The 21,201-nt window shown below is 46.4% G+C and overlaps 1 protein-coding gene across 1 annotated transcript in view; it reads right to left on the bottom strand.

Annotated features, from left to right (window-relative positions):
* Positions 1 to 19,766, bottom strand: part of PPT1 (palmitoyl-protein thioesterase 1) — a 25,362-nt gene extending 5,596 nt beyond the window's left edge. The window contains exons 1-5 of the mRNA XM_025856414.2: positions 19,628 to 19,766; positions 15,827 to 15,936; positions 15,477 to 15,604; positions 15,077 to 15,147; positions 13,029 to 13,131 (exon numbers count right to left, since the gene is read on the bottom strand). Of these exons, the coding sequence (XP_025712199.1) occupies positions 13,029 to 13,131; positions 15,077 to 15,147; positions 15,477 to 15,604; positions 15,827 to 15,936; positions 19,628 to 19,751 (536 nt within the window). The 5' untranslated portion in view covers positions 19,752 to 19,766. The remainder of the gene's footprint in view (positions 1 to 13,028; positions 13,132 to 15,076; positions 15,148 to 15,476; positions 15,605 to 15,826; positions 15,937 to 19,627) is intronic.
* Positions 19,767 to 21,201: the final 1,435 nt, after the last annotated feature.

Below are 21,201 nucleotides of genomic sequence, written 5' to 3'. Positions count from 1 at the left end.
CCCCCCCCCCCCCCCCCCCCCCCCCCCCCCCCCCCCCCCCCCCCGCCGCCGCCGCCGCGGCTTCCTATTCATCCTGCAAGACTCAGCTCAGATATCACCGCCTCTGCATCCAGCCATCCCTCTCTCCATCCATCTGGCCACCCTCAGGCTGGGATGGAGGTCTACCCCTTCGATCGCAAAGCATTTCTCCTATTGTTGAGTGATGACACTAGTTTTCAGGATTCTGGTATGTCATGCAATTTCTAAGGACAAAAGGTGGGGCTTTGGCATTTACACTATTATTTCAGAGAGGTGTTCACATGCTTCTCCTTTCTCTCCAGTCTCTCTGCTCTCCCTCCCCTCCCCTGCCTTCCCTCGGGGCCCTTCCCCATCCACACTGAGCCCTTCCTGAGTCCTCCCAGCAGGTGCTTCCACGGGGCTCCTGCATCCACACAGCAGCATTTCCACTAAGAGAAAGCTGAGCACGGACCTCTGGGGAAAGGAGGAGTCGGATGGGGTGGGACCCTGTATCCCACCGCTGGCAGGGGAAGAAGAAACATTTGGACAACAGGAGCTCCCCAGCCTGAGTGGAAGAGGTGCCCAGAGGCGGTGGTCCAGAAAGCTCCACCCAACAGGGCAGGATGGTACAAAAGCCCAGTGGAACCAGCTACGGCAGACATGTCGGCGCCCCTCACGCCCAGGGCGGGTGCGACTGAGGTCAAAAGAGGCCGCAGCCAGCCTGTCAGCAGTCACAGGGACGGTCTGTCATCTGCTTATAAGTGGATGTGAAAGATTTCAGTATTTAGTTTCCCTGATTGTGTCAAAAGGTGACGAACTCCGACCGTTTAGAGAATACTGCCATTGGCACTGGGCTTGTCCCTTTGTTCCAGCCCTGCTGTCGCTCACCGGGTGCGAGCTGGCTCCCTGGTTCTCCCCCCAAGGACTACAAGCTCCTTCAGCAGCGACGCTCCGGCGCCGCAGATGCTCAGCAGGAAGGCTCTGCCGAGTGGAAGGGAGCGATTCGGGGACGCCAGACAAGCTCTGAAAGAAGTCGGCTGGTACTGAGGGAGTGAGCAGAAGGGAAGGCCGTATGGTTAGGAGAACAGGGGAAGAAGCTGCAGGAGTGGGTGGTCAACAGTGTCCAATGCTCGCCAAGTGCTGAGCGCCGGACGCACACACGTTCACACAGGTGGCCAACCCAAGTTTCTTCAAAAAATGTTCAGTGACTAAATACAAAGGTCTTTGGACCTTGCCAGACGAGGTTCTGGTGACCCAGAATTACAGCAGGGAGCCCAACGGCTGAAAATGAAAGAACCAACGAAAGCAGTAGTCGTGGGTCACCTTGCTGTGTGAAAAGGAAACAGAGCTAAGAAGGGGCAACAGGAAGAAACGAAGGGCATTTTGTTTTGTGAGAAGCCCGGGGCACCCGGGACGGCGAAGGGGAAGGGCCTGAGGATGAGCTCAAGCGGGAAGTGCTGGGGAGGCAGACAGAGAAGAAACATGCGTCTGTACTATTCTCTCCTTGTCACCAGGGAAGGGCCAGTTTCAGAGGTTAAGTAACGCTCTCAAAACTACACAGTCGACGGGCGCCTGGGTGGCTCAGTCGTTAAGTGTCTGCCTCCAGCTCAGGTCGTGATCCCGGTGTCCTGGGATCGAGCCCCATGTCGGGCTCCTTGCTCAGCGGGAAGCCTGCTTCTCTCTCCCTCCCTCTGCTGCTCCCCTTGCTTGTGTGCTCTCTCTCTCTCTCTCAGTCAAATAAATAAATACAGTCTTTAAAAAAACAAAAACAAAAACTACACGGGTCGTGTCATCAGTGGCTCAACTGGTTAAGCATCCAACCCCCGGTTTCGGCTCAGGTCGTAACCTCAGGGTTGTGGGATCGAGCCCTGCATTGAGCTCCACGCTCAGTGCGCAGTCTGCTTGGGATTTTCTCTCTCTCCCTCTGCCCCTCCCCCTGCTTGCTTGTGCATACACACTCGAAATAAATAAATAAAATCTTTAAAAAAGAAAAACTACACAGTCATAGACAAGGTAAGACAGGAGCCTAAATCTGCCCAAGTCCACACTCTTCCCAAAGCAGCCCATTCAAGAGGCAGTCAGCAACCCAGAAACCGTACCCTTTACCCCTGAGGCCTGTTCTGGCCACTGTGGCTTCGAGAGAATAATAGAAATCTGTGTACAGCACTTACTGGGCCTATTCTAAGCACTTTACATACATTAACCTATTTAATCCTGACAAGAATTCCGTCGGGAAGGCACTATTTTTAGCCTCCTGTTTATGACTGAGGCAACCATACCCAGAGTGATGAAGTGGCTTGCCCACGGTCACACTGCTGGGAGAGAACAGAGCCCAAATGGCCTGGCAGGCAGTCTGGGCCCAAAAGCCCTGCTCTTAAGCACTATACATACCACCGCCTCTGCTGACCATGGCATGCCCACAGCACCAGCTCCACAGCACACAGCCCTGGCCTGGAATCACGGGCACTCGCCTCTCGGAGCCGGATTCTCCCAGGGTTGTCGTGAAAATTAAGTATCAACTGTAAAGCTCACTAAGGTGTCCTCTCCTGGCACAAATTCCACAAAAGGTAGTGGGTCACCATCCTATTCTGTTCCTCCTGCCCCTCGCTCTAAATCCAGCCGCCGCCGCCGGTACAGTCTGCACGGGGAGATGCTGTTCCACGTCCTAGCGCAAGAGGAACAAGAGCCTGATGGAGAGGAAAGGAAATGCAGAAGCAGATGTGCTGAGGTGATGGCCAAACCTAAGGCATTCTAACCCAAATCACAAGATGATTTCTGGTAGAATCTGACAAACTTATTTTATTTTATTTTATTTTATTTGACAAACTCATTTTAAACTCCAGATGAAACAATAAAAGTCCAAGACCAGCCAAGACTTGAAGAAGAGCCGTGTAAATGTTGCTATAGTAACCAAAGCAGACTGCACATGGGGTAGAGGCAGACAAATAAATGAATGGAACAGAATAGCAGCCCAGAAACAGATTGGGCATCGAAAACCCCAGGTAGATGAAAAACATGAGAATCAAAACAAAACCTGAAAAAAAAAATCAGAAGAAAATATGAGATCGGAGAATAGCTTTGTGCTTCAGTCCTAAGGACTGATGAAGTGGCCTGAATCCAAATTAGAAGCTGCTACACCTGATGCTGGTTTGGACACTGTGACTGTACCTAATTCCCCTGAGCTGTACACTTAAAAATGACTGAAATGGCAGATTCTGTTTTATATATATTATATATATGTTTTACCATAACTTAAAAAAATCAATAATATGCCCCAAACCAATGAATTATACACCCTAAAGGACAGAACTGTATGGGATGTGAATTAGATCTCAATAAAACTGCCTAAAAAAAAAATCTGCTGTACCAAATGAAAACACCACAAATAAAATTAAAAGATAAGCCACAGGCTGGGAGAAGTTAAGTGTAATATACCTAACAAAGAAAGGCTTGATAATCCTAATATAGATGCACGTGTGTGTACATGATACTTACACATCAGTAAGAAAAAGAGCGCCCAACAGAAAAACAGGCAAAGACTAGAACAGGCAATGAATAGGCAATTCACAGAAAAGAGAGACCCGAGTAGCCAACAAACACGAACAGATGATCGAGCTGTCTAACAGGACGCGCAGACTGGAAAGCAAAACCATCCCACACACCTCTGCCTGGCAGACGCGTAACAGACACAGGATCAAAAGTCAGTAAGACTGGAGAAAACGGCAACGCTCACACTCTGTTGGTGGGAACAGAAATTGCTACAACCACCTTGGCAATATCAAGTCAAGTCTAAAATGCACATGCTCATCATTGTAATCACAGTAGCTAACACGCACGGAGTGTCTCTGAAGTACTGTTCTAAGCACTCTATCTACATCTACTAACTCATGTAACCTCTACAACCCATGAGGTAGAACTTCTGCCCTATTTTACAGATGATGAAACTAAGGCAGAGAGGTTAAGAAGCATTCCCCAAATTACCCAATAAATAACTGAGAGTCCACACGTGAATTCCACTAGTACATAAATTCTTGTTCGGGGATTGCTAGGTAATAGAAAATACGTATACTGGTCTCCCACCCCGGTTCCTGGCACAGAGCTCCTGAAACCCTTGTAATTTCCTAAGTGATAAAAGCACTAGGAGCATCTTTTGTTCTAGTGAGGTGGCTCTGGGTGGGCTCCTGGATGGCTCCTGGATGGGGCTGGTCACCAGAAAGACCAAGTCTCCATCGGAAGCTTGGAATTTTCTGCCCTGCTCCCCATTTTCCAGAGAGGGGAGGGGGGCTGGAAATGGAGTTAGTAACTGATCGTGCTTACGTGAAGAAACCTCCATAAAATTCTAATAGTAGGGGTTCAGAGAGCTTCCAGGTTGGCAGACACACCCACACCAGAAGGGTGTGCACCCCAGCTCCCGTGCTCAGGACCCTCCCAGACCTTGCCAATGTATCTTGTTCATCTGTGTCCTTTTTTTTTTTTTAAGATTTTATTTATTTGAGAGAGCACAAGTGGGGGGGAGGAACAGAGGGGGGAGGAGGAGGAGACTCCCCGCTGGGTAGGGAGCTCGCCGCAGGGCTCCATCCCAGGATCCTGAGATCATGACCCGAGCCAAAGGCAGACAACCAACTGAGCCACCCAGGCGCCCCTCATCTGTGTCCTTTATCATACCCCTTAATAAACTGGTAAACATGTTTCCTTGAGTTCTGTGAGCCACTCTAGCAAATGAATCATGCCTGAGGAGAGGGTCATGGGAACCTCCACCTTGTAGCCACATCGGACAGAAGTTGTGGGTAACCTGGGGACCTACTACTGGTGATGGGCGTGTGTGTGTGTGGCAGGGCGCAGGCTCGTGGGACTGAGCTCTTAATCTGTGGGATCTGACGCTATCTCCAGGTAGTCAGTGTCAGAACTGAGTTAAATTGTAGGACACCAGCTGGTGTCACAGAGAACTCCTTGGTGTGGGGGAAACCTCCACATATTTGGTGACCAGAAGTGAAGTGTCCTGTGTGAGTACAGCAGTGGCGTAAAAGTAAAGGAGACATGCAGCAACACAGGCTGGGCTTTTCAACACAAGGATGTTCCCTCAAGGTTGTTTGCTAGAGAAACTAGAAATGCCGAAATGTTTGCTATATGGAAATCAATACACGGTGGCGTAGTCAGAGAATACAGAATGCCAGGTAGCAGTTAAGAGGAATGAACTAAGGGCGCCTGGGTGGTTCAGCTGGTTGAACGACTGCCTTTGGCTCAGGTCATGGTCCCAGGGTCCTGGGATCGAGCCCCGCTTTGGGCTCCCTGCTCGGCGGGAAGCCTGCTTCTCCCTCTCCCACTCCCCCTGCTTGTTGTTCCCTCTCTCGCTGTCTCTTTCAATTAAATAAATAAGTAAAATCTTAAAAAAAAAAAAGAGGAATGAACTAGATGTATATATGTAACCACGTTATTAAACATAATACTGAGTGAAAAACTCATTTGCAGAATGAAGTACACAAGACATCCATAACATAACATTTTATATAGACAAAATAAGGCTACATATTGATGGAGAATATATATGTATATAAATATACAATTTTTTTTAATGGACAGAAAGGATCTATTACTCTCATTTCTCGACAGTGGTTGTCACTATGGAGGGCGGGCAGGGAATGGAACCTGGCAGAGATGTGTAAGAATTCAGTATTATCTGAAATGTTTCAGTTCTTAAAATATCTGAGGCAAATATGACAAAATATTAATTTTAGGTCTTAGATGACATTACTCTACTTTTCTGAACAGTTGAAAAGTGCCGAAGTGGATGCCTCAGTATTTCCAGAATGGGGAGCGGCGAGCTGAGGACGAAGGTGTGGGGAAAGCGGGACAGCTGGGGATAAGCACACCGTGAGAGCCATTGGGGGCACAGGCCCCGGCAAGCCCTGGGCACGCAGGGCTGAGGGCCACGGACCAAGGACAGGGCCACCTGGGAGAGCAGGGCGGGCACAGGGAAGAGGAGAGGCCAAGGCCAGGCCGGCACTGCTGTACTCACTGTGGCAGGGAGGGGAGCAGTGAGTGGGACAGCGAGGAAACCGGAGCAAGAAGAAACCCCAGGGCTACCAGTATCTCAAAGGAGAACTAGAGGGCGGATTTCTACATTCACGAGGTGAGAGAGGGCTGTCACGCTCACCATTCCTCACTGCTGCCCCCACTGAGCCAGGAGCAGGTGCTGGAGAAGTCCCTCCTCAGTCCCTCCTCACTGGCTTCCCAGGGGACGAATCCAATTCGCTTTGCTAAGGTTAAATGATCTGAACAGTGCAGAAGACACCTTCTGGGGGTCTCTGCCTAAATCAAAATCAACTGTCCCTCGTCTGGGAACTGCACCCTTCCCCGGGCCCACCTTCTGGTTACAGGGGCGGGTACGGTTGGTACGGTGTGGTCTCACTTGTCTGGTCGAAGCCAGTGATGGAGATCTGACCTGAGCAGGGACATGGTCCCTTCCCCAAGACGCTGGACTGGGACCGAGAGATTCCAGCCCCTCCTGAGATAATATCCTAAGCAGACACAATGAAAAACTTGGAAGCTGGGGGCGCCTGGGTGGCTCCGTCGGTGGAGTGACGGTCTCTTGGTTCCAGCCCAGGTCATGATCTCGGGGGTCATGGGATTGAGCCCCAAGGTGGGCTCTGTGCTCAGAAGGGAGGCCGCTTGAGATGCTCTCTCTCCCTCTACCCTTCCCCTGCTCCTGCAGGTACTCTCGCTCTCTCCAAAATAAATACATAAATCTTAAAAAGCAACCAACCAACCAACCGAGAAGCTGGGCAAGGCCACCTTTCACCGGTGGGGGGCCAAAGAGGCTGGTGAGCATGCAGAGGCAGCAGCAACGCCAGTGGGAGACAGACCCAGCTCTTGGTGGCTCCCATTTCTTGATTCTAGTCCCTCTGAAACCCTGGGTACCAAAAGACTATGAACTTCTTTAAAAATTTACTTTGGTTGGATGTGGTTATTTTCCTACAACCAGAATCCTCCCTGATACAGAGGGCAGCCTAGGACCATACTGCCGGGAGAGCATGCTCTCCTTCCGTCTCTTCCCACCCTCCCCACCCCCTTTGCGCCTCTACCGGGGCTACTTGCCTTTTTATTTTTATTTTTTTAAGATTTTATTTATTTGAGAGAAGGAGCGCACAAGCAGGGGAGCAGCAGAGGGAGAGGGAGAAGCAGGCTCCCCGCAGAGCAGGGAGCCCGATGCGGGGCTCCATCCCAGGACCCTGGGATCATGGCCTGAGCCGAAGGCACACACTTAACTGACTGAGCCACCCAGGCGCCCCATACCCGCCTCTTTAAAACTCATACTGGCCATCTGCTAAAATGAGATATACAGGGGCGCCTGGGTGGCTCAGTCGTTAAGCGTCTGCGTTCGGCTCAGGTCATGATCCCAGGGTCCTGGGATCGAGCCCCGCATCGGGCTCCCTGCTCTGCGGGAAGCCTGCTTCTCCCTCTCCCACTCCGCCTGCTTGTGTTCCCTCTCTCGCCGTGTCTGTCAAAAAATAAATAAAATCTATTTAAAGAAAAAGGAGATATACATATAAATACAAAGAACTTTTAAAAAGAAAAACCAACTCCATAAAATTAGAAAAGTATCAATCTGTAATTGAGCCACTGAGAACTCGGAAAGTATTTCCCAGGGAAACCATGTTATAAATGCTGCGCTGTATCCTGGCTTGCCAGTCTCGTTCAGCTACAACATTATGAAACTTATCTCAGGTCATTCCACTTCTCTCCATCTCACCCCAGGATCCACACCACCGTCACCTCTGACCGAGACACTGTGACAGCCCCCTGCTTTTGCTCTCCCCGCTTTCCAATCCACTCTCCACAAAGCAGTGGAGACCATCTAAAAACATGAATCAGGCCATATTATTCCCTTGCTTAAAACCTCCCAACAGTTTCTCTTGATGTTTAGCAGGAAACCCAAATGGCCGATGTGACCTTCCCGTCCTTGAGGTATCAGCCCTGCCAACTCCCGTCTATCACTCAACTTGTCACCGGGGCCTAGAACAAGCCAAATGCGTCCTAGGATCGGGCCTTCATGCCTGCTGCTCCTGCGGCCTGATGGCTCTTTCCTTAGCTCCTTCCATTCTTCTCATCCTCCAGACCCCAGCTTAAATACCTCTTCTCCGAAGGCCTTTCTGTCCAGAGTCGGTACCTCCTCCACACTCCTCTCCACCACTGCACCCCGTTTACTTCCACCACAGCTTCAGCACAATTAGAGGTGACCCAGTGCCTCTGTTTGCTTGCAGCTCCCCTTTCCCCACTGGAATGTTCTTTCATGGAAGCAGGGACCCTAACTGTCTTATTCTCCGCTGTACCTGCCAGACCTACCACAGGGCCTGGCGAACTGCAGTGCAACATTTGATGAAATTATGAATGAAATACTTTATAACTGCAACCGAAAAGAGAAAACAAAACCACAGCAATGCTTATAAATATAGGAAACAGGTAGCTCAAGTTGAATAAGTATTTTAAACATGGCATCACTAGCAGTAACGGGCCCATCTGCCTACTTACTATGAGCTGAGGGCCCTGCACTGAATCTCCGTGCGGGAAAATACTACAGCGAACCTCATGCTGGGGATGAGGAGGAGACTCAAAGACACACCAGGCCACGCAGCACGCGGTGTGGAACGGAGTCTCGCCAACACCTGCCCAGAAAGAGGGTCTTTTTTTTTTTTTTTTTTGGGGTGTCTGAAAGGGGCCTTTTTTTTCCCTTCACAAGCGGTTGCTCCTTAAAGGTTCGGCACTGAACTCTAGGATGGAAATCACTTTCCCTCCGAAAACTTCTAGCAGGCGGTGCTACTGAGGGGAGTGCGCGGTCATTGGAACAGACTCTGGGCGGCCCTCCCTGGGGCCCACTCTTTCTCCTGGTGCTCTGAGAGGGCACAAGGGGACACCTCCATGTGAGGCTTTGTTCATTCCTTGCCCTGACCACTTAGTGAGCCCTTTCCAGCTGGAAACTCATGACCTGTCGTTCTGAGACATTTTCTTGTATTACCTCTTTGATAATTCCCAACCACCCTTTTTCCTCTGGGCTCTTTTCGGAACTCCTAACAGGCAGATCCTGGACTTCCTAAATGGCTCCTTTAATTTTTTCAGTTCTCTACTTTTTTTTTTTTAAACCTCTTTGAGGTTTTTGTTCTCATTTCTAGGAGATTTCCTCAAGTTTATATTCCCATATCACGTTCACATTTATTTTGGCTTTCTTATTTTTAATTGCCAGGAGCTCTTACTCTCCGATTGTTGGTTTTATTCACATTCTTTTCCGGTGCCACAGAGGTAACTGCTCATCTCTGAAGATAATAATTCTAGGCTTTTTTTTTTCTTTTTTAAAGTTTTCTTTGGCTCCTTGAATTGTCGTATTTTCCTTCCAAGTTGCTTTTTACTTTTTGTTGGTTTCAGTCTATCTTTCATGTTAGAAGCTTTCCTCAGATGGCTGGCTGGGGGTCCCCAGCTCATGGTTCATACTGAAATGAGGCACTACAAAGCTAACTGGAGGCTCCTCGTGCAACAACAGAGCTTACCTCCTGGTGGCTTCACCTCACGGTAGTCAAGAACAGTCCTGATTTACTCCAAAACCTCAGCCTGTAGATCTTTTCTCTGGGGCCAGTCAGGTTTTCCAGAGATAGGTCTGCCAAACACCAGCCTAGCAGATAATAAGCCTAGTGGCTATCATTCTGGGAGCTGAGTGGGAGGAAAGGCGAGGGGGAGGGTATGGGTTTTCAGTGTGGTGTCTCACCACCATCCTGTGCTTAGTACCTCAGTCTTGTACTTCTCTACTTAAACTGCTCCAGAGAATAAATTTTGCTTCTCTTGTCATAGTGGGGGAGAAGCAGTAACTTGGATGTGCACTTAGGGGAACTGGCAGTTTGATCATTCCTTATATAGAAATAATTTTTTTTTCGACAAAAAGTCCCATTTTTAGCTCCATGCACTGATCTCTACCTTCCAAAGGATCTTATGCATCTAATTCCTGACCCTCTCTGGAGCTATAAAAAGTGAATCTGCTCCCTTACTGTCAGTGCATCCTTCAGAAACTAAAGGTTTCAGCTTTTTTGGCTCTGCTGAAACAGTTACCACTCATTCATCTGCTTTCTGTCTTTCAAAGACATGTTGATGTCTTTTATTGACTCGCCTCTCCTTTCCTGTTCTCTTGGCCCTTGTGGGTTTATCACTTTTTATTCTTTGGCTACCGGGTTATTATTACAGTTTAAGGAGGAAGTGAAGACAAACACATCAATCTACCCTTTTTAATCAGTACTTAGTGTTACTGTCTCCTCCCCATGACTGCTCATTTCTAGTCACTAATAATTCTGATTGCCAGGCATTGTGTTTGGTTCACAAAAGAAACACAAAGAAAAGGATGAATTTTTCCGAGGCATCTGGGCAAGAGTTAGAAGAATAATGAGTAAAGAATAAAAAACAATGAGGGCACCTGGGTGGCTCAGTCAGTGTCTGCCTTCGGCTCAGGTCATGATCTCAGGGTCCTGGGATCGAGTCCTGCATTGGCTTCCCTGCTCAGTGGGGAGTCGGCTTCTCTCACTCACTCTGTGCTCTCTCTCAATCTCAAATAAATAAATAAAATCTTAAAAAAAAAAAAAAAGTATCTTAGTTTCCTTCACTGACCATCAGGTGGCACTACTGACCTAACACAGCTCTGTGGTTCAGCGTGCGGCCAGTGGGTGAGAAAGGAAGAGCAAGTTGCAGGTTGTTTACACATGCAAATGAGGGGCAGGGCTGGACCTTAGAAAACGGCTTAAAGGAAGTGCTATATTGAAGAACTGTTATTAGACAAGAATGATACACTTGGAAAACCTGTAGGATGGCTGCTATAGCCATACTAGTTGATCCCAAATCTCAGCTACCATCTAGAATACTCCAGACCTACTGAATCCAAATTAAATCCCTGATCCCAGGGATGGAGCCCTAGGATCCATTTTAAATCAACGTCCCAGAGGTTCTGATGTATAATTTAAGATTGGAAACAACTGAAAAGAACAGGCTCCAAAAGGGATACTGTTGTGTGTGTGTGTGTGTGTGTGTGTGTGTGTGTGTGTTTGTTTTTAGTGGAAGGTGGGGAGGGGCAGAGGGAGAGGGAGAGAGAGAGAATCTTAAGCAGGATCCATGCCCTGTGCAGAGCCCAAAGCAGGGCTCAATCTCATGACGCTGAGATCATGACCCAAGTCAAAATCAAAAGTCGGATGTTTTAACTGAGTCACCCAAGAGCCCTGTGATTCTGTATAGTTTTAAAACACCCAAACATATCTGAGCAGTGGGGACACTGACATAGAAGGCTAACCCTTTGCTGCTGACAACCCAAAGAATCTGTCAAAAAGAAAAAAAAATTAACATATAATGTATTATTTGTTTCAGGGGTTCAGGTCTATGATTCATCAGTCTTATATAATACACAGTGCTCATTACAACACATACCCCCCCAATGTCCACCACCCACTTACCCCATCCCCCGGCCCCCTACCCTCCAGCAACCCTCAGTCCGTTTAAGATTAAGAGTCTCTTATGATTTGTCTCCCTCTCTTTTTGTCATTTCATTTTTTACTCTCTTCCCCTATGATCCTGCCTTCTTAAATTCCACAGATCAGTGAGATCATGTAATTGTCTTTCTCTGATTGACTTATTTCACTTAGCCTAATACCCTTTAGTTCCATCCATGTCATTGCAAATGGCAAGATTTCTTTTTTGATGGCTGCGTAATATTCCTGTGTGTGTGTGTGTGTGTGTGTGTGTGTGTGTGTGTGTGTACATACCACAAACATACCACATCTTTAGCCATTCATCTGTTGATGGACATCTGGGCTCTTTCCATAGTTTGGCTATTGTGGACATTGCTGCTATAAAATTGGGGTGCATGTGCCCCTTTGGATCACTACATTTGTATCTTTGGGGTAAATACCCAGTAGTGCAATTGCTGGATCATAGGGTAGCTCTATTTTCAACTTTTTGAGGAATCTCCATACTGTTTTCCAGAGTGGCTACATCAGCTAGCATTCCCACCAACGGTGTAGGAGGGTTCCCCTTTCTCCACATCCTCGCCAACATCTGTTGTTTCCTGACTTGTTAATTTTAGCCATTCTGACCGGTGTGAGGTGGTATCTCACTGTGGTTTTGATTTGGATTTCCCTGATGACAAGTGATGTTGAGCACTTTTTCATGTGTCTGTTGGCCATTTGGATGTCTTCGCAGAAATGTCTGCTCATGTCTTCTGCCCATTTCTTGACTGGATTATTTGTTCTTTGGGTGTTGAGTTTGGTAAATTCTTTATAGATGTTGGATATTGGGCTTGGTACTTTCTTTTTTTCTTTAAGGTTTATTTATTTATTATTTATTTGTCAGAGACAGAGAGGGAGGGAGAGCATTAACAGGGGGAACAGCCAGGCAGAGGGAGTAGCAGGCTCCCCGCTGAGCAGGGAGCCCGATGTGGGACTCGGTCCCAGGACCCTGGGATCACAACCAGAGCCAAAGGCAGACACTTAACCAACTGAGCCACCCAGGCGTCCCTGGGCTTGGTACTTTCTAAAGGCTCTTTTGTTTTTTAAAAATGGAAATTTATTGTGTTGTAATTATATTCTTTCTATATTAAAAAAAATACCCTCAAAATAAAACCCCTCCCCAGGGGCACCTGGGTGGCTCAGGAGGTTAAGTGTCTACCTTTGGCTCAGGTCATTATCCCAGCCCCACGTCAGGCTCCCTGCTCAGCAGTCTGGTTCTCCCCCTCCCTCTGTCCCTCCCCTGCTCATGCTCTCTCTTGCACACTCTTTCTCTCTGGAATAAATAAATAAAATCTTTAAAAAAAAAGCCTCCCCTCCTTTTTTAAAATTAATATTAGAGCAGTTTTAGGCTTATAATATAACTGAGTAGACAGCACAGAGAAATTTACGAAAAGCCTCTCATGTGCATATCACTGGCCACTACTCCTGAAATCTGCTGGCATGAAAGTCAGCATGATATTTTCATGCAGTGACAGTTCTACATCCTTTTCGGCTAACCATACGTACCGTTCTTGAATAGCTTTGTTGTAAGCCCCAGCATTCAGTGTTTTCCTGATCAGGTCACAGATGTGAGAGCTCTCCCCTGGGCACCGAGGGAGTCCATAAACACCTATAGCAGAAGACAAAGATCCGTTCCTTCAATAGCGGTGTACTGAATACCTACTATGTGCAAGGCACGGTGAGGAACACAACAAACCAGAGCTAGCCTCTGATCTCATTCATTTATTTCTCAAGAAAATAACATATTGAGAATTCATACCATAGCCAGCTTCCCCCTGGTGCTCCTTTTTCTTGATCATAGTTCCCATTACCTGTATTTATTTACTTGCTTCATTGTCTATTTCTTAGCCCCCCCCACTAGAAGGGAAGTTTCCTGAAGACAGGAAGCCTGTCTGTTTTATTTATAGATTTTCAATAAATATTTGTTGACTGAATGAGTGAATGATAAAGTTGTTTTTACCAATTTGCATTTGAATATTACTTGTGTTTTTAAAAAGTATTTTTTGGGGGCGCCTGGGTGGCTCAGTCGTTGGGCATCTGCCTTCGGCTCAGGTCATGATTCCAGGGTCCTGGGATGGAGCCCTGCATCAGGCTCGCTGCTCCACAGGAAGCCTGCTTCTCCCTCTCCCACACCCCCTGCTTGTATTCCCTCTCCGGCTGGGTCTGTCTCTGTTAAATAAATAAATAAATAATCTTTAAAAAAATAAAAAATAAAAAGTATTTTGGGGGGCACCTGAGTGGCTCAGTCAGTTAAGCGTCTGCCTTCGGCTCAGGTCATGATTCCAAGGTCCTGGGATTGAGCCCTGTGTCAGGCTCCCTGATCAGCAGGGAGTCTGTTTCTTCCTCTGCCTCTGCCCCTCCACCCACTTGTGCTCTCTTTCTCTCAAATAAATAAATAACATCTTAAACAAACAAACAAAAAAGTATCTTTCTACTTGTTATCTTACTTCATCCTCTGAAAAATTCCCACAAAATGGGAAAGGCCTTCTTTCAGTTTCCCTCATCTGTGAAAGGGATTTAAGGTACCAAATTACTTGCCCATCAGCAACAATTAATGGGGTGAATCCAATTTCCTGATTATAAGGAGAATCCTTCTGCTCCTACACTATGCCACCTGATAGCTATATCCATGAGAACAGAGATAAAAGTTCTATCCCAGGGCGCCTGGGTGGCTCAGATGGTTAAGCGTCTGCCTTCGGCTCAGGTCATGATCCCAGGGTCCTGGGATCGAGTCCCACATCGGACTCCCTGCTCCTTGGGAGCCTGCTTCTCCCTCTGCTTCTCTCTCTCTCTCTCTCTCTCTCTCATGAATAAATAAAATCTTTAGGAAAAAAAAAGTTCTATCCCAAAGATGCACCCTTCCCTGGAAGTATGTAATTCTGCCTCAACAGAAAACCTGTTGTTTTTCAAAGGATTTAATTTCTACTGTTAACTTTACAGACAAAAAAAGCTTAGATGCTACTGTTTGCCTGAGTCTAAATTCAATAAGACATCACCAATGTCAGAAAACAGGAAATGCAAGGCACCTGGGTGGCTCAGTCAGTTAAGCATCTGCCTTCAGATCAGGTCATGATCCCAGGGTCCCCCAGGACCTGGGGCCCCACATGGGTGGGGGGGGGGGTCCCTGCTCAGCAGGGAGTCTGCTTCTCCCTCTCCCTCTGCCCCTGCCCCCCGCTCCTGCACACGCCCGTGCACGCGCTCTCTCTCTCAAATAAATCAAATCTTTAAAAAAAGAAATGAAAGCCTGTTGGCCCTTCCTGACTCCTCAACCAGCACCTGCCATGTAGCCACAACCACCGCACCTGCAGGAAATCATGCCAATTAAACAGGAGAGAAGCCGCAGGCAGTCCACTGGTTCACCTGTGATCTTGGCTTCTAAAATCTGAAGTCTCTTCCTATTCCTTCAATTCTGGCTAGTTTATTATAAGCCAGAAAGATTGGATTTTCCAAGGATGGCTGCCTTCTTGTACAAATAGAGCTGCTGGAATGTTTTAAAATCAAGTGGTCACATGGATTAGAACGGAGAAAAAAGGGGGCAAACAGGCCAAAGTTACCTTGATGTTGTCCCCCAACCGAGATCAGATTGATCATGGGAGGTGATGGGCATCTCTGAGCCACTGCCCTCCTGGGGAAAAAAAGGGATTATCAGCTCCAGCTGTCAGATAAAAATGTATCATCAACAACCAACTTCGCAGATTAAGCTACTTCATCCTCTGTGAATCCCCAAAGCCACAGAGTATCCAGACTTCCCCCGATATGGCCAAACGCAAATCTTTATTCTTAATCATAGAAAATAAATTAAGTTCCATAAAGCTTTTTACATGGAGATATTTTAGAATAGCTTTCCTTCCAAGAATAGACAAAATGCTCAAAAGAATTAAGAGTGGATCTACCCGAATATAAGAAAAAAATCAATTCCATGTAAATGGAATGATCGAACAGAAAGGGACTTACAGAAATTGGCCTCCCTGGGAGAATCCCATAGCATTGTAGCCTTGCTGCAATTTAGGATCCTTAGCAAGAATCTGACACACTGTTGTTACTTGGGAATTGACATTCAAGAAGAAGCTGTTCTCCACATCCTAAAAGAGAAGCCACAGAGAAAGGTCGGGATGAAAACCACCAATGGCATCTTCCCTAAAAGGCCAAACTTATTCAGGTTGGAATCCTCACATAAGCCACTCAAGAGTTAAAGTATCATTGTATGACCCGCTGCTAAAAATGCAAGGCAAAGCATTTTAATAGTACATTCTATGAAATCAGTCAGCAAACCTTCAAAGGAACAGAGCTGTGAAGGGCCTTACCTCCATCAGGGTCTTCCCAATCTCTAAGGATAAGACATAAATTCCTGGTATTTTCTTCTCAACCATTTTTTTAATAGCACCCATGCTTAAGGGATTACAACAGCTGTCTCCTAAACAACAAAGACAATGGTAGATACTTGTGAGCCAAAACATTACACATTTTTTTTTAAGTTCTATACTTCAAAAGGGTATTATTAAGAATGTGAAACATACGGAATAGGAGAAAATATTTGCAAAACATATACCTGATAAGGGTTTAATACTCAGGATATACAAAGAACCCTTACAACTCAACAAGAAGTTAATCTAATTAAAAAATGGAAAAAGGACTTGAACAGACCTATCTCCAAAGAAGATATACAGATGGCCAACAAGCACATGAAAACATGCTCAACATCACTGGCCATTAAGGAAATGCATATCAAAACTATAATGAGATACCACTTCATACTTACTAGAACGGCTTTAATAAAAAAAATTAATTAAAAGATGGAAAGTAGCAAGTGTTAGCAAGGATGTGGAGAAATAGGAACCTTGTACATTGCTGGTGGGAGTGTAATATGATGCAGCCACTGTGAAAAGTTTGGTGGTTCCTCAAAAAGTTAAACTTAACAATTACCACATGATCCAGCAATTTCACTTCTAGATTTCTACCCAACAGAAATTAAAACATGCCCACACAGAAACGTGTACATCAATGTTCATAGCAGCATTATTTGTAATAGTTAAAGGGTGGAAATGACCCGAATGTCCATCAATGGATGAGTGGGTAAACCAACTGTGGTATACACACACAGTGGAATATTATTCAGCCATAAAAAAGAATGAAGTACTGACATGCTACAATGTGGATGAACCTAAAAAACATTATTGTACGTGAAATAAGCTAAACACAAAAGGTCACATAATGTATGATTACCTATATATATACATATTTATCCAGAATAGGCAAATTATCTATAGAGAAAGAAAGCAGATTGGGACATTTCCAGGGGGTGTTGGGAGCGGGGAATAGTGTGATTACGTAAGGGGTACCGGTGTTTTCTGGGGCAATGAAAAAGCTTTGAAATTAGAGAGAAGCAGTGGTTGTACAACCTTGTGAATCCACTAAATGCCACTGAATTGTGTATTTTAATATGGTTAATCATAGGTTATATTTGTTTCACCCCAATTAAAAAGAAAGAACATTTTTTGCTTGGCTCATGTTTATCAAGTAATAACAAACTTCAAAAGCCCGTACAATGTAACTAGGACACCGAATTCACAACCGAAAAATAAGCAGAGGTACATATTACGCTCCCTTATCATCTGGAACATTTGGGGTTAATCAACTCAAAAGCACTCAGGAGTCAGACTTGAAGGCTAGCTAGGACAGGGAAAGGCAAGTGAAGCACGTAGGACACCAAATTTGAGGAGGTACTCACTCACGGGTTCGTGCAAGTGCTGACCCTAAACTTCTACAAACTAGAGAGTGAGTGCCTTCTTAAATTTTGCACTGTGGGGGCCTCCCTGCCTCCCTCTACTCCCAGTCCTATTTCCTGTTTCTAGGACCCAAAATCAAAAACCAGAAGTGAAGTGACCAGCCACTCAATCAGAGAAACAGGCTGAGGTCATTTCCCATTTTGAGCTAAATCATCACATTTCTAACCTGAGAAGAAGCTTAAGAATTCATTTTTAAGGGAAAAGCTAAGGCTTAGAGCACCTTCTTTTTCTCTCATAATAATTTCTTTTAACTCTACTGCGATAGCCCCCAGCACACAGTGCTGAAAAATCTGTCTATATTTGCTGACTCTAATTCCTCTGAACAGTTTTAACTCAATCCAACAAGGCTGTCATCCTCATCATGTTCCCCAACTGCCTTGGTGAAGGTCATTAGTGATCTCCAAATTGCTAAATCCAATAACCCATTCTCAGTTGCCCTGCCCATGAAGTTCCATACAGCTGATTGCTCCCTTCCTCTTGAAACATGTTTATTGGACTCCCTGGACATTGCACTCTCCTGACGTTCCTCCACCATCACTCTCCTCAGCTCCCTTCCACCTCATCTCCTCAACCTCCAAATGTTGGCAGTGCCTCCCTCAGGGCTCAATCTTGAGACCTCTTCCCTCCTGTGGACACTCATGCCTATGATCCTGCCCAGTTTCATGGCTTTAAATGCCAGCCATATGCTGAAAACTTAAATCTCCAACTCACATCTCTGTCCTACCTTCTGAACTCCAAATGCCTCTACAACATCTCCTGGATGTCTAATGTGCATCTCCCATCTAGTAAGTCCCAAAGCAGATTCTTGATCTTCTACCCACCCCAAATTTGCTGGCCCTACAGGCTTCCCCATTTTGGTAGAATGACAACTTCTTCCTTTTACTTGCCCAGCCCCAAACCCATGGAATTGTCCTTGACTTTTTTCTCTCTCATCCTGAATCTAATCTGTTAACAGATCCCATTGGCTCTGCCTTCAGAAGATATCCAAACTTTGACCACTTCTCAGCATCTCCCATTACTATAATGTTTCACGCCACCACCATCTCTTGTTGAAATGGTTGCAATAGCTTCCTAACTTGTCTCCCTGCAAATGCCTGAAACCTCCCTACAATCTCTTCTTTTTGGATTTTTTTAAGTAGGCTCCTGCCCAGTGTGGAGCCCAACATGGGACTTGAACTCACGACCCTGAGATACAATATATAGCAATCAGAGTGGTCCTTTTAAAATGTAAGTCATGGGCGCCTGGGTGGCTCAGATGGTTAAACGTCTGCCTTTAGTTCAGGTCATGATCTCAGGGTCCTGGGATCGAGTCCTGCATCGGGCTCCCTGCTCCTTGGGAGCCTGCTTCTCCCTCTGCCTCTCTCTCTCACTCTGTCTCTCATGAATAAATAAATACAGTCTTTAAAAAAAAATAAAATAAAAAGTAAGTCATATCATGTCACTCATGTGCTCAAAACCCCCCAAGGACTACCCATCTCGAATTCTAGCCAACTCCCTTAGTTGGCCCAACATTGGCACCCCCCCAACCTAAACCCCCATTTTCTTCTTGCTCACTCAGTTCTATCCCCACTGACCTGAATGTTGTTCCTTCAACATACCAGACATACTTCTGCCTCAGGGCCTTTGCATTTACTGTTCCTTCTACCACCTATCCACATGGCATCTTCCCTCATCCACCTCAGGTCTTTGCACAGATGTCACTTTCTCAGTGAATACTTTCCTGACCTTGCTTATAAAATTGCAAGCCCCACCTCCCATTTCTATCCCCCTCCCTGCTTTATTTTTTTTTCCATTGAACTTATCACCATTTTACTTAAAACCTATTATATGTTTTACTTATTTATTTCTTTATAGTCTGTCTCTCCCCCTGGAAAGTTCTGAAAGAGCACAAAGAATTTGGTCTGTTCACTATCTTCAGCATCTAGCAGGTGCTCAATAACTACGTGTTAAATGCAAAAATGAACTACAGGTGCCTAACAAATCTCTATTCAATGTGTCAATGAATAAAAGGTTGGATGCCCTGGTCATGCAGCCACAGCCAGGACTGCCGACCAAGTGCCAGACGCTGCACCCTGTCGCCACCGCCCGAAATACCCTAACGCAATGCACGGCTCTCTGTGAGCACTCACCAAAAGACAGTCCCTTCCCCTTCTCCCTTTCCAACGCAAGAGTAGCCCCCCAAATCCTAAGACGTTGGGCCAGCCGAGCGCTGTGCGACCTCGGTCCTCGCTCTGCACGCTCGCACTTTGCAGACGCGAGCCCAGGCTAAGGAAGGGAAGGAGTCGCCAAACCCTTCTGACTCTCTTCTCCCTCACTCACCCATCCCATGCCAGATCACCAGCGGCAGCGGCGCGGCCGGGTCTAGACGCCCCAGTGCCCGTGCACCGCAGGACCCCGGCAGGAGAGCGGCGGCCAAGAGCCACAAGCAGCCGGGCGACGCCATCTTGACCCAATCATGTGACCGCGCTCCCCCGGCCTAGGCTCGGCGCTTGCTGGGGCGGACCGCCCGCTCCACACCTCCCGCCACCGTCAATCAAAACGAATGTGCAGGTTTCTTCAGCGCTCACTGCACATCAGACATTATTCTAAGTGCTTTATACCTGTGAACGGATGTAATCCTCATAACAACGCTGTATACACTTCGCCCCGTCTTACAGGTCTGGACCCTGAGGCACTGAGAATTTGGGTAAGGTGCAAAGTTCACAGAGATAGCAAGTTGGTGGGTCCAAAGTTGTTACTGAGCCACAGCACTGTACTACCTGGGAGAGAAAAATGCTCTGTGGAAGGAAGAAAGGAAGGAGGGATTCGGCTCCCTATCAGCAGTGTAAGGGGAGGGATCATTTCTAGCCAGGGCTAATAATGATCAGGAGTGGTCTTTGTTCTGGATGTTGAAGAAAAATAGGATTTCAACAGGCAGAGATGAAATGCAGGAGGACTGGAATGAGCCCAGATAGAGAGGTAGAAAAGAATGGCGTGGCAGGGCAGCCAGACTGACAGGAACATCTCTTAGATGTGTAAACCACTGGCACTTTCTGGTTTAATTTCAGAGCTGGATGGCTGCAGGAGCCTCTCATTCACCATTCCTCCCTTTTCCATTCTCCCCTCTTTAATCCACTTCATGTTCTGTTGCCTGTTTCATTATCTCAATCCACTTTCATCCTCTCAATACCCTGTTCAAAGTATTTTTTTCAGAAAATTATCAAAATAGAGAATTTGGTAAGTAAATTAGGATGTATCCACTATACAATGGAGTATTATGAGGCTAGTTTTATAAAGGATAAGATAGATTTTTATATAGCAATATGAAAAATGTCCTCAAGGGCTCAGTCCGTTAAGCGTCTGTGTTTGGCTCACGTCATGATCCCGGGGATTGAGCCCTGCTGCATCAGGCTCCCTAGTCAGCAGGGAGTCTGCTTCTCCCTCTGCCCCTCCCCCTGCTCATGCTCTCTCTCTCTCTCTCTCTCTCTCTCTCTCAAAAATAAAATCGGAGGAAAAAAAAGTGTCCTCAATATATTGTAGAGGAAAAGCTGGTTATACACCAACCTGAAGCCCTTTTATCTGATGCTGTTGGACCTGATGGTTAGTTGTTACTTGAAAAAATCAATTAAAATGCAGAATTATAAACCATTATACAGTATACAGTTTTGTTTATTTTAAGAAAAGTAAGTTTATGGGCGCCTGGGTGGCTCAGTGGGTTGAGCGTCTGCCTTCGGCTCAGGTCATGATCCTGGTGTCCTGAGATGAATCCTGCATCAAGCTCTCCACTCACCTGGGAGCCTGCCTCTCCTTCTCCCTCTGCCTTCCCGCCCCCACCCCTCCCCCCGCCGGCTTGTGTTCTCTGGCTCTATCTCTCTGTCAAATAAATAAATGAAATCTTAAAAAAAAAAAAAGTG

This window comes from Callorhinus ursinus, unplaced genomic scaffold, assembly GCF_003265705.2.
Source record: "Callorhinus ursinus isolate GAN/ISIS: 27379988/994484 unplaced genomic scaffold, GSC_fseal_2.0 scaffold18, whole genome shotgun sequence".
In the NCBI taxonomy this organism is placed as follows: Eukaryota; Metazoa; Chordata; class Mammalia; order Carnivora; family Otariidae; genus Callorhinus; species Callorhinus ursinus.
The sequence above is the reverse complement of the archived record's forward strand: the minus strand, read 5'-3'. Positions and strand labels throughout refer to the sequence as shown.